The sequence below is a fragment of the Entelurus aequoreus genome, linkage group LG10 (assembly GCF_033978785.1).
Source record: "Entelurus aequoreus isolate RoL-2023_Sb linkage group LG10, RoL_Eaeq_v1.1, whole genome shotgun sequence".
Classification (NCBI taxonomy): domain Eukaryota; kingdom Metazoa; phylum Chordata; class Actinopteri; order Syngnathiformes; family Syngnathidae; genus Entelurus; species Entelurus aequoreus.
In genome coordinates this window covers 37,418,072-37,431,444 of record NC_084740.1, presented here as the reverse complement: position 1 = coordinate 37,431,444, position 13,373 = coordinate 37,418,072, and the positions used below count along the sequence as shown (strand labels likewise).

The 13,373-nt window shown below is 40.4% G+C and overlaps 1 protein-coding gene across 3 annotated transcripts in view; it reads right to left on the bottom strand.

Moving 5' to 3' along the window:
- The window catches only part of LOC133658560 (pleckstrin homology domain-containing family G member 3-like), a 122,188-nt gene that overhangs the window by 37,068 nt on the left and 71,747 nt on the right, over positions 1-13,373 (bottom strand). For all 3 annotated transcript variants that reach the window (XR_009827487.1, XM_062060732.1, XM_062060730.1), the window contains exons 5-6: positions 3,743-3,809; positions 3,240-3,286 (exon numbers count right to left, since the gene is read on the bottom strand). Coding sequence is in view for 2 of the 3 variants with exons in the window: in XM_062060732.1 (XP_061916716.1) it covers positions 3,240-3,286; positions 3,743-3,809 (114 nt within the window). In the remaining variant the exon portion in view is untranslated. The remainder of the gene's footprint in view (positions 1-3,239; positions 3,287-3,742; positions 3,810-13,373) is intronic.

The window sequence follows — 13,373 nt, the reverse complement described above, 5'->3', positions numbered from 1 at the left end:
AGCTAAGCTAATTGATACTGGGCTAAACAGTAACAGCAACATTACATGTTTGTTTATGTTTGCAAGGATATGGTGAAAACTCTCAACCCAAAATACATACCACCTTCCAGGGACTACCTGTCAAACACATTGATCCCGGCATGGTACAAGAAGAATCGGAATCGAGAATCGTCAGGAATCGGAATCGAAACAAAGACTCGGAATCGTTCGAATTCAAACGATACCCAACCCTATAAATGATGTGGCGGACCAGCTTAAAATGATGTTGCGGTCCACTTTAAAACGATGTGGCAGATAACATTAAATGATGTGGCGGACCACATGAAATGATATGGAGGGCCACATTGAAATGATGTGACAGACCACATAAAATGATGTGACAGACGCATGAAATTACATGGCGTGCCACATTGAATTATGGGACGGGCAACATTAAAATCAAGTGGCGTGCCACATAAAATGATGTGGTCGACCACATAAAATGACGTGAAGAGCCACATAAATGATGTGGCCGACCACTTAAAATTATGTGGCGGGCCACATAAAAAATATGTGGTGTGCCACATTAAAATTAGAGGATGGGCAACATTAAAATCAAGTGGCGGGCCACAAACAATGATGTGGTCAACCAAATAAAATGACGTGAAGAGCCACATAAATGATGTGGCCGACCACTTAAAATTATGTGGCGGGCCACGTAAAAATTACGTGGTGTGTCACATTAAAATTATAGGACGGGCAACATTAAAATCAAGTGGCAGGCCACATAAAATGAAGTGGTCGACCACATAAAATGATGTGAAGAGCCACATAAATGATGTGGCCGACCACTTAAAATTATGTGGCGGGCCACGTAAAAACTATGTGGTGTGTCACATTAAAATTATAGGACGGGCAACATTAAAATCAAGTGGCGGGCCACATAAATGATGTGGTCGACCACATAAAATGACGTGAAGAGCCACATAAATGATGTGGCCGACCACTTAACATGATGCATAAAATGATGTGGCATGCCACATTAAAATTATAGGACAGGCATCATTAAAATCAAGTGGCGGGCCACAAACAATGATGTGGTCAACCACATAAAATGGCGCGAAGAGCCACATAAATGATGTGGCCGACAATTTAAAATTACGTGGTGGGCCACATGAAGTACGTCGCAGAACACATGAAATGTTGTGGCGGACCACATAAAATGACAAGATGCGCCACATTAAAATTAAGTGGCGGGCCACGATAAAAGGACGTGGCGGACCACATAAAATAATGTAGCGGGCCATATAAAATGACATGGAGGGCCGCATAAATGATGGGGCTGACCATATCAAATGACACGGAGGGCCACATAAACGACTAGGCAGACCACATAAAATGACGTGGCGAGCCAAAATTAAAATGATGTGGCAGGCCACGTTAGAATGATGTGACAGACCACATAAAGTTATGAGGCGGACCACATTAAATGATATGGAGGGCCACATTGAAATGATGTGGCAGAACACATTAAAAAGATGTGGCTGGCCACATAAAGTATGTGGGAAACCATTTTAAATGACGTGGCGGGCCACAATAAATGATGTGGAGGGCAACATAAATGATGTGGCAGACCACATAAAATGATGTGGCAGACCACATAAAATGATGTGGCAGACCACATAAAATGATGTGGCAGACGCATAAAATTACATGGCGTGCCACATTGAAATTATGGGACGGGCATCATTAAAATTAAGTGGTGGTTCACATAAAATGGCAAGGCTTGCCACATTAAACCTATGGGATGGGCAACATTAAAATTAAGTGTTGGGCCACATAAATGAAGTGGCAGGCCACTTTAAAATGATGTAACAGACCACATAAAATGATGAGGCGGACCACATTAGAATTATGGGACGGGCAACATTAAAATGAAGTGGCGGTGCACAATAAAATGATATGGCGGAAGACCTAAAATTATGTTGGGGGGGGGGAAACATTATTATGATTATTAAAATGACGTGGCGGATCACATTAATATGATTTGGCAAACTACATTAAAATAATATGGCGGCCCAAATTAGAAGGTTATTTTTTATTGTTGTTTATTGTTATTTTTGATCATTGTAGTGACCTGGCTGTTACGTCAGGTTTTATATGGGGCTCAAAGTGTACATATTTGTGCTAATATATGCACTTCTGTCAAGGCTGAAACCCATTATTAATTTTTTACATTGTTTGTTATGGAGACATTTGCTTCAGTATACAAACCTTTCTATTTACGAACTGTGCTCAAGAACCAATTAAGTTTGTAAATCGACGTTCTACTTTAATGCTTTAAGTAATTCAAATTGTACAGTAATATCTTACATAGCGGTATATTTGGTATGTTATTGTATTTTCTTGAAGGTTTTTACATAATGATGTTTCTGTGCTAAATTAGTTTGCTCGGCTTTTATCTTGTGTGCTGTAAAGCGCCAGTAACTGCCGTAAAAGGGGCTACGTGAGTTTGCGGGTCCAACGGGGAACGAAGCAACAGCTTTTCTGACCGCGTCAACGATTAATTGGACAAAAGACAGACTGGACACTACCATTTGTACTCTGGCAAGTAACAGCTAACTAGCCCCAGTAAATACCGTATTTTTCGGAGTATAAGTCGCACCAGCCAAAAATGCATACTAAAGAAGGGAAAAAACATATATAAGTCGCACTGAAGTATAAGTCGCATTTTTTGGGGAAATTTATTTGATAAAACTTAACACCGTGAATAGACATTTGAAAGGCAATTTAAAATAAATAAAGAATAGTGAACAACAGGCTGAATAAGTGTACGTTATATGAGGCATAAATAACCAACTGAGAACGTGCCTGGTATGTTAACGTAACATATTATGGTAAGAGTCATTCAAATAACTATAACATATAGAACATGCTATACGTTTACCAAACAATCTGTCACTCCTAATCGCTAAATCCCATGAAATCTTATACGTCTAGTCTCTTACGTGAATGAGCTAAATAATATTATTTGATATTTTACGCTAATGTGTTAATAATTTCACACATAAGTCGCGCCTGATTATAAGTCGCACCCCCCGGCCAAACTATGAAAAAAAACTGTGACTTATAGTCCGAAAAATACGGCAACCAAAAGCAATAAGAGCGATACCTCTCCCCTTCATGCTTGGTGGAGGTAATCAACTACGCGTGAAAAAGTCTTGACCTAGCTAAGAAATGAGAAAAAAGTCTTTACTCACTTGGGGTAGTTCATGCAGTACAGCGTGTAGATGTCAAACGCTTCACTCTGTTCACCAGGAGAAGACGAAGAAATTAAAATCACATAATTTCATGGACTGAATGTCATGTTGTCGTATGTTAGTATTTAGCTAGCACTTAGCTAGTATTTAGCTAGCACTCAGCTAGCATTGAAATGTGTTCGTTTCATGCAAAATTTTCATAGCACTTGTCACTATGCTGCAACAATGTTACCACTGTACACACACACGCACGCACGCACGCACGCACGCACGCACGCACGCACGCACGCACGCACGCACGCACGCACGCACGCACGCACGCACGCACGCACGCACGCACGCACACACACAGACTTTCACTGGGTGTTGGTCTGATCCTAAGCAGCACAAATTCATAAACAACGTGACGGGTGTTGTTGGAGTCACTGACCTACTAGCCTGTGACCTGTTTCCTGTCAAACAAACGCGCACACACACACACGCACGCACTCAGTCTTCCTCACCCTTTCCACAAAGCAGTCAGCGATGGCGGCGGCATGAGGGCTCCTTTCCAAATCCTCCAGAAGTTCACTGAGGAGAGATATGGTGAGAAGATGAAATGATGTTTGCGTCACACGGTACAAAGTACTTCCACTCCCACAATTGTGTTGTCAGTCACTCCCGTATTGGAGAGTATCCCGGAGAATATGCCACAGGATGCCTTGTGGGATACATTGTGGTGGTCACAGAGAGTGGTGATCGGCAGCACACGCAGGAAAACGTCACCTCTTGTCAGCCATGCGGTTTGCTGACAATATACAGGTTGTACACAGGTGGGGCTTTAAATGTCTTACTTCCTACAACTGGAGAACCTTTTAAAGGGTTTCACAAGTTTACTTTTTACTTCCTGGTTGTGTTGCTAGGCAGAAAAAACTTTGACTTCACCACTCACGTGTTTGAAGACTAAATCACTGATCATGTCGCATTGAAACATGAATGGATGTATGGATGTATGTATGGACAGATGAATGATTGAATGATGGACGAATGGATGATAGATGAATGCATGAATGAACGATGGATGAATGGATGATAGATGCATGCATGAATTGATGGATGAATGGGTGAATGATGGATGGATGAAGTGATGGATGAATGAACAAAGGCATGGATGAAGTAATGAAGGCATGAATTGATATATGAATTGGTGGATGAACGTACGGATGAATGAATGAATGGCTGGATGGATGATGGATTAGTGGATGGATAGATGGATGAATGAATAAAATACATAAAGGAATGGAGGGTGGATGAATGAATGAAATAATTTATGGCTTTATGGATGGATGAATGAATAAGTAGATGGATGGATGAATATATGAATGAAACAATGAATGAATAAATGAAGTTATGGATGGATGGATGGAAGATAGATAAATAAATGAATGAATGCATGAAAGGGTGGATGATAGTTGGATAAATAAATAGAATAACAATACATGAATGAATTGACATATGGATTAATGGATGGAAGAATTAATACATTAATGGATGAATGCATGAATTGATATATGGATTGATGGTTGAATGAATGGATGAATGGGGGATGAATGAATGAATGGCTGGATGGATGATGGATTAATGAATAAAATAAATAAAGGAATGGAGGTTGGATGAATGAATGAATGAATCAATCAATCAATTCATGTATGGCTTCATGGATGGATGGATGGATGGATGGATGAATGAATAAGTAGATGGATGGATACATGAATAAAACAATACATTCATGAATTAATTGATGATCTGGATGGATGGAAGATAGATAAATAAATGAATGAATGCATGAAAGGGTGGATGATAGTTGGATGAATAAATAGATTAACAATACATGAATGAATGGATATATGGATTAATGGATGAATAAATGACTGGATGAATGAAACAATTAATTAATTAATTATTTAATGAAGATACAGATGGATGGAAGATAAATGAATGGATGCATGAAAGGGTGGATTATAGTTGGATGAATAAATAGATTAACAATACATGAATGAATGGATATATAGATTATTGGATGGATGAATGAATAAATGACTGGATGAATGAAACAATGAATGAATGAATAAATGAACAGATGATTGGATGATAGATACATAAATTCATTAATGGTTGAATGAATCAATATGAATGGATGATGGATTAATGGATAGATGAATGCCTGAGTGAATGACTGCATTAGTGAATGAATGGATGGATAGATTGATGGATGAATGAATGAATGGAAGCATGGATACATAAATTAATGAATGAATGGATGAATAGGTATATGACAGATGGATGAAAGCATAAGTGAATGAATGGATAGATGATGGCTAAATAGATAAATGGATGAATGACTGCATGAATGGATGGATAAATAAATAAATAAATTGATGCCTGGGCGGATGGATAGTTGGATGAATAAATAGATCAAATAATAAATTAATTAATGGAGGCATGATGGATTAATGGATGGATGAATGCATGACTGAATTGATGAATGACTTGATGAATGGGTGCATGTATGAAGGACAAATGAATGATGGATAGATGAATTGATGGATGGATAGCTAGCTCAATGAATGAATGAATACGGATGGCTGGATGAATGTATGAGGACATAGCTCCAAACATCTGGAGGTAAAGTGAGGGAGGGTACAAGGAGAGGAAGCTCACTGACATCATGACAGTTTCATCTTTCCCATGACCTCTGGAGTCAGGTTTACGTTGTCACGGTAACGCGATGACGTCACATTCAACCAGGTCAACAAACATGGAGGGATCCAGAAGTGAGGTTGCACGCCAACAAGAAGCTTCCTGACCACAAGAATCATGTTCCCACCACACAATACACACAACCGCACGCAGACACACTAAGACCCCCCTCCCCTCCTCTTCCTCCTCTTGTCCCTTGCTCGCCCTCCTCTGGCGCCAGGCCTCGTTTGTGGGCGGCACACATGCTCGGAGGGGGCCGGCGGGGGAAGACATGAAGAGCACACAAACACCGCACACCTCTGCCTCATAACACACTCCATCACCTCGCTTCAAGACCACCCCTGACCCGAGGTGACCCCCAGCGGCGCTCCAGAGATCCCCGGCGAGGGCCAAAGCAAACATGAGGACACTCAACATGGACGATTCATTGTCACAAAGTCAAGACAAGTCCAGAAAAGTCACATTTCACTGCCAATGTCCAGGAACGTTTAGCTGCTTGTGTCGTAATAGTTGGGAATTTTCAATGGAAGCCGCTTATTTCGACGCCCCTCAGACCAGCTGTTGTCAACGTGGCAGAAATGGAAAGTGAAACTAAGCGTTGCTCGCACATTTACTTGTCACTTTGTCCAGAGACATATGAAGAATGGTGATAATAGATATTATTTTAAACCTATGGCAGTTTGTTGACAGGATTTCACTACTTTTAATGACACGGTTAAAAAATGAGTTCACACGGTCATGCTGGTATTTTTTACCTTATTTTGCACCGAGCAGGAAGTCACCGTGTGCAAGTTATAATGCTGACAATGCGAGACGGCAGTTATTAGGGTTGTATTTCGATACTTTTCAAAATAAAGGGCACCACAAACAAAATGTAATTATTGGCTTTATTTTAACAAAAAATCTTATGATGCATAAACATGTTTCTTATTTCTATCGAAGAAGAATTTTGGCAATAAATAGGAGACAACATAGGAGACAACTTGTCTTTTAGTAAACAAAGGCTCCTAATTTGTCTGCTGACGTATGCAGTAACATCTTGTGCCATTTCTCATTCTATTATTTTGTCTAAATTATCAATCTACTTGTTCATTTACTGTTAATATCTGCTTATGTTGTGTAAATGGTAAATAAAAACATAAAACAATGATTTGCAAATACTTTTCAACCTATATTCAATTGAATAGAATGCAAAGACAAGATATTTAATGTTCCAACTGGAAAACGTTTGTATTTTTTGCAAATATTAGCTCATTTGGTATTTGATGCCTACAACATGTTTCAAAAAAGCTGGCACAAGTGGCAAAAAAGACTGAGAAAGTTAAGGAAGGCTCATCAAACACTTATTTGGAACATCCCACAGGTGAACAGGCTAATTGGGAACAGGTGGGTGCCATGATTGGGTATAAAAGCAGCTTCCATGAAATGCTCAGTCATTCACAAACAAGGATGGGGCGAGGGTCACCACTTTGTCAACAAATGCGTGAGCAAATTGTTTAAGAACAACATTTCTCAACAAGCTATTGCAAGGAATTTAAGGATTTCACCATCCACGGTCTGTAATATCATCAAAAGGTTCAGAGAATCTGGAGAAATCACTGCAAGTAAGCTGCAAGGCCGTGACCTTCGATACCTCAGGCTGTACTGCATCAAAAACCGACATCAGTGTGTAAAGGATATCACCACATGGGCTCAGTAACACTTCAGAAAACCACTGTCAGTAACTATAGTTGGTCGCTACATCTGTAAGTGCAAGTTAAAACTCTACTATGCAAAGCCAAAGCCATTTATCAACAACACCCAAAAACGCCGGCAGCTTCGCTGGGCCTGAGCTCATCTAAGATGGACTGATACAAAGTGGAAACATGTTCTGTGGTCTGTCGAGTCCACATTTCAAATTGTTTTTGGAAACTGTGGACGTCTTTGTCCTCCGGAACAAAGAGGATAAGAACCATCCGGATTGTTATAGGCGCAAAGTTGAAAAGCCAGCATCTGTGATGGTATGGGGGTGTATTAGTGCCCAAGACATGGGTAACTTACACATATGGGAAGGCACCATTAATGCTGAAAGGTACATACAGGTTTTGGAGCAACATATGTTGCCCTCCAAGCAACATGATCATGGACGCCCCTGCTTATTTCAGCAAGACAATGCCAAGCCACGTGTTACAACAGTGTGGCTTCATAGTAAAAGAGTGCGGGTACTAGACTGGCCTGCCTGTAGTCCAGACCTGTCTCCCATTGAAAATGTGTGGCGCATTATGAAGCCTAAAATAGCACAACGGAGACCCCCGGACTGTTGAACAACTTAAGCTGTACATCAAGCAAGAATGGGAAAGAATTCCACCTGAGAAGCTTCAAAAATGTGTCTCCTCAGTTCCCAAACGTTTACTGAGTGTTGTTAAAAGGAAAGGCCATGTAACACAGTGGTAAAAATGTCCCTGTGCCAACTTCTTTGCAATGTGTTGCTGCCATTAAATTCTAAGTTAATGATTATTTGCAAAAAAAAAAAAGTTTCTCAGTTTGAACATTAAATATATTGTCTTTGCAGTCTATCCAATTGAATATAAGTTGAAAAGGTTTTGCAAATCATTGTATTCTGTTTTTATTTACGATTTACACAACATGCCAACTTTACTGGTTTTGGGTTTTGTAAATCCGTCAGTTAAAAATACAGCGTCGTAAAAGATACATTTATTTTGCTGTCAAAGTTCAATAATAAAGTTGTGTGAACCAAATAAGGAATGTGCAACACTACCTACACCCCGTTGCAAAAAAGGTTCATTCCTCCTGCTGCAAACCTAGCATGGAACACTTTATTTACTGTTCACTCAACACAGACGTCATAATGTCCTCAAAGCTCACCATTATGCTTTCACACATAACATCAATGTTTGGGAACACAACTGTGGTATGTTCAAGAAACCTTGCTTGAAGTTCGCCCACACTACAGTTTTTACAGACAGGGGAGGCTTAACCCTCAGTCGACGCACTAATGCGCATGATTAATTAATATGGTCGTTATTATCCACTAATGGATGGGTATTGAATCGGGTACTTTTTTGGTACAGACCGAATCCTGCTGGTCCTACCAGACACCGGTTAATGTAAAATCCAACGGTGCCATGTTTCATGTACCTGGGTTGTGCGTGGTGTCACGAGCCAGACGGCTCTTTGCCCTTCGGCGCTTGGCGATCACTCCAGCAGCACTGAGAGTGGACTCAGCCAAACTACCTCTGTTGCAATTTTCATTGTCATCAAAGCAATTGACTCAGAAAACACTTCAACATAAGTAAAGTAAGGCTCCACTTTTCCAAAAATGCGCTAGCTTGACGCTAATATACATTGGCTTTGCTATTGACATAGTACTGATTAGCATTAGCAATTTTACATGGCAATTTCAACACATTCACATTTAGAACAGCAGTTTCTTTCATTCAAAAATTTCAGCTCATTTTTATACTTAGCAAACTCATCCCGCGTAATGTTGTAACAAATAATATTTCTATTAAATAGGCTTTACTTTGCATTTTAATTAACGTGGGATTATTTTATGTATTTAGAAATAATAGTAACAACTTTTTTATTTTTTTCCTCCAACATTTGTGGCACTGGCGTGGCGCCCCCTGATGAACGGCGCCCTTAGCATTTGCCTATACGGCCTATGCCACGGGCCGGCCCTTCGTTTGACACCCCTGATCTAGGCGTACTCAAGTGGTTCGCACTCGGTAGCCATGTTGGTTTGGTGGCCCACCACTTTGTTTACTTCCGTTTGAAAGTCATGTGACGGAATACCAGCTATAGCCCAGTTTGATTCCTCCGAAACGGCCAAATAGAAAATGTCCCTGCGGTCCACGCCTGCACATTTAGGTACAGTTCCTGCACGCCGCTTCTCAAAGGTCATCTTCGGAGCGTCTCTGCAAATCTCCCATTGTGTGGATCGCATCTTATCCAACCCGCTGTGTGGAAGCGTCAACGCGCCGCCAGCGAGATAAATGCGGACTGGAATCGTCAAAAGCGTTATAATTTGCTTGCCTAAAAGTAGTCAAATTGCAACGTAGGAGAAGTGAAAGTGGCTGCAATGATCTTGTTAAGTATAGCGTGCGTGTCGAGCGGCAGACCACCTCCCTGCACAAACAAGATGGCAGCGCAACACAATGCCGTTTCGGAAGCGAGTGAACGGATGGTATAGGAAGCCGGACTGCGTATGCAAACTTCCTCCTTGCTTTTATTCTTTCGCTTTTCATTTCTGTGTTAGAGCTAAAACAGCGGAGAAGCCAGTCCGAACATCTGTTTGTACTTGAACGCAGCTGACATTACGACACTCTTGTGGCATATTAGGCCAACCATGCGTATGAAAATAACATACGAGCACTTAATTATAACCTATGAATCGTGCATGACAGTAGCGACGCTTGTCAACATGCTGATGAGTAATAATAATAAATGGTAAATGGGTTATACTTGTATAGCACTTTTCTTTCTTTCTTTTAGTTTATTTCGAACATGAACACACTTACAGCATAATACATCACACAATTTCATATCATTTCTCTTTACATCACGTCCGAAAAGGAGTAGGAAGAAGCAAAAGCTTATTTAATCCTACCCCTTTCCCACTTCAGAGCGTTTAGAATAGAATAGAATAGAATAGAATAGAATAGAATAGAAAGTACTTTATTGATCCCTGGGGGATATTCAGCACCACAGTTCGCTCACAATAGACAATAATAATAATAAATAATATAATATATTATATATATTATATATAATATTATAATATGTGAATAATATAAATATATTATACATATATTCTACATTTAAATATATACATTCATTTACTGACCTTTTTATAGTAAAGTGACATCCGTGAATGAGTAATACAACAGTTTTGTAATATGTAATTAATTAAGTCAGTCATGATTAACATAGTGAGATGAAGAATATCTTATTTTCAATAAGGTTGAAAGTAAGGCTGGGCGATATATCGATATACTCGATATATCGCGGGTTTGTCTCTGTGCGATATAGAAAATGACTATATTGTGATATTCGAGTATACGTTCTCACGCGGTTGCTTTTAGCTGCTGGCATTACACTACAGGTTCTTCCCACTCCTTCTTGTGTCTCCTTCTCGCAGACAGCAAGCGCACCGTCTTACACACATCACATACTGTCACGTCATACGTCACATACGTATACGCCCTCGCGGAGCAGAGAGGTAGCGGCATGGGTAACGTTAGCTGTGGTGCCAGTGTTAATACGACAGAAAGAAGGTGCGAATCTGGTAACAAATGAAGGAAGAATTCATTCACAAGAAAAACAGCAGGGGGTCCATCGTCTGGCGGTGGTTTGGCTTCAAGCGGGAATATGTCGAACAGACAACCGTAATTTGTCAAGTGTGGGGCAAAAGTGTTGCTAATATGTAGCATCATTTGAAAAGTCACCTGCTAGAGAATGAAGAGTGCTCACTCCGCATGTCAACATCTCAGTTCGGTGCCACACGCCCACACCATCAAAATGCCGAGGCAAACATTTCCAGATCAACACTGTATGAAAAAAACAGTCAACAACAGAAGGAGATAACGTCCGCAGGAACCTACCACATAGCGAAGGACATAACACTATTTGATTTCCTATTATGCAGCTCATTTTTATTTGACACTTATTGAAATATCTTGTGTGACATCATGCACAAAAGTGCACTTTATTTGTTTTAAACTATTGTAGTGGCGTTCTGTACAAAAAGTGTACTTTAATTTAGTGTTGTTTTGATATGTCATCTTAGTGACATCATGCACAAAAGTGCACTAATAGCTTGTTTTAAAATGTCTCTGACAATCTTGCACTTTCTGTTTTGGAAATGCATGAATGTTTGTGCCACTGCTTAATAACTGTTTAATAAATACACTTTTGGTCAATTGACTTAGTTGTGATTTCCCTCTGCATGAAAGTTTAAAATGAGCATATTTTAATGCAGTATAAACAAGAATGTTTTAATGTAGACACATAGAATCATCATACTGGTGTAATTAGATGCATCAAGTGTTAATTCAGCCCTGCGATGAGGTGGCGACTTGTCTAGGGTGTACCCCGCCTTCTGCCCGATTGTAGCTGAGATAGGCTCCAGCGGCCCCCGCGACCCCGAAGGGAATAAGCGGTAGAAAATGGATGGATGGAAGTGTTAATTCAAGGCTAAGGCAAAATATCGAGATATATATCGTGTATCGCGACATGTCCTAAAAATATCGAGATATTAAAAAAAGGCCATATCGCCCAGCCCTAGTTGAAAGTATTTCTCATAATTCTTCTTCTTTCTACTTTGTAAGCACTATTAATTTGAACAACCTCTTAAACTGGATCATATCAGTACAATGTTGAACTTCTTTACTTAATCCATTCCATAATTTAATTCCACATACTGATATGCTAAAGGTTCTAACTGTTGTACGTGCATACAAATGTTTTAAATTAGATTTTCCTCTAAGGTTATATTTCTTCTCTTTAGTTGAGAAGAATTGTTGTACATTCTTTGGTAGCCTTCAAGGTACTCAAAGCGCTTTGACACTATTTCCACATTCACCCATTCACACACACATTCACACACTGATGGTGGGAGCTGCCATGCAAGGCCCAAACCACGACCCATCAGGAGCAAGGGTGAAGTGTCTTGCTCAAGGACACAACGGACGTGACAAAGTTGGTAGAAGGTGGGGATTGAACCAGGAACCCTCAGGTCGCTGGCACGGCCACTCTCCCAAACGCGCCACGCCATCCCCAATAATAACAATAATAATAATAATGATAGTAATAACTGCAGCGGATGACTCTGCCCTGCTGGTATCAGACAAGGACAAGTCACAGGTGGAGAAAATCCTCAGTGCTGAACTCTGTAGAACATGCACCAGGCTCGCTGACAACAAGCTATCCATACACTTGGGTAAAACGGAATGCATCCTGTTTGGGTCCCACATCAACCTTAAGAAAGTCAATGACTTCACTATAAAAGTAGGTGACATTGTTATCACCAGGAAAGATGAGGTCACCTACCTAGGTTCCATTCTAGAGGCTAATCTTTCCTGTAATATCAACAGCCGAGATCAAAAAGGTCAACCAATGAACGAGATTTCTCTATAGAATCTCCTCTCTGGTCAACAAAAGCACCATGAAGATTCTAGCGGGAACTCTCGTTCAACCCTTTTTCGATTACGCATGCACCTCCTGGTACCCTAGCGCCTCCAAAACCCTCAAATCTAAACTCCAAACATCCCAGAACAAGCTAGTCAGATTACTTCTAGACCTCCACCCCAGATCACACCTCACTCCTACCCACTTCTCCAAAGTGGGCTAGCTCAGGGTGGAGGACAGAGTAAAACAACTTGCACTGAGCCTAGT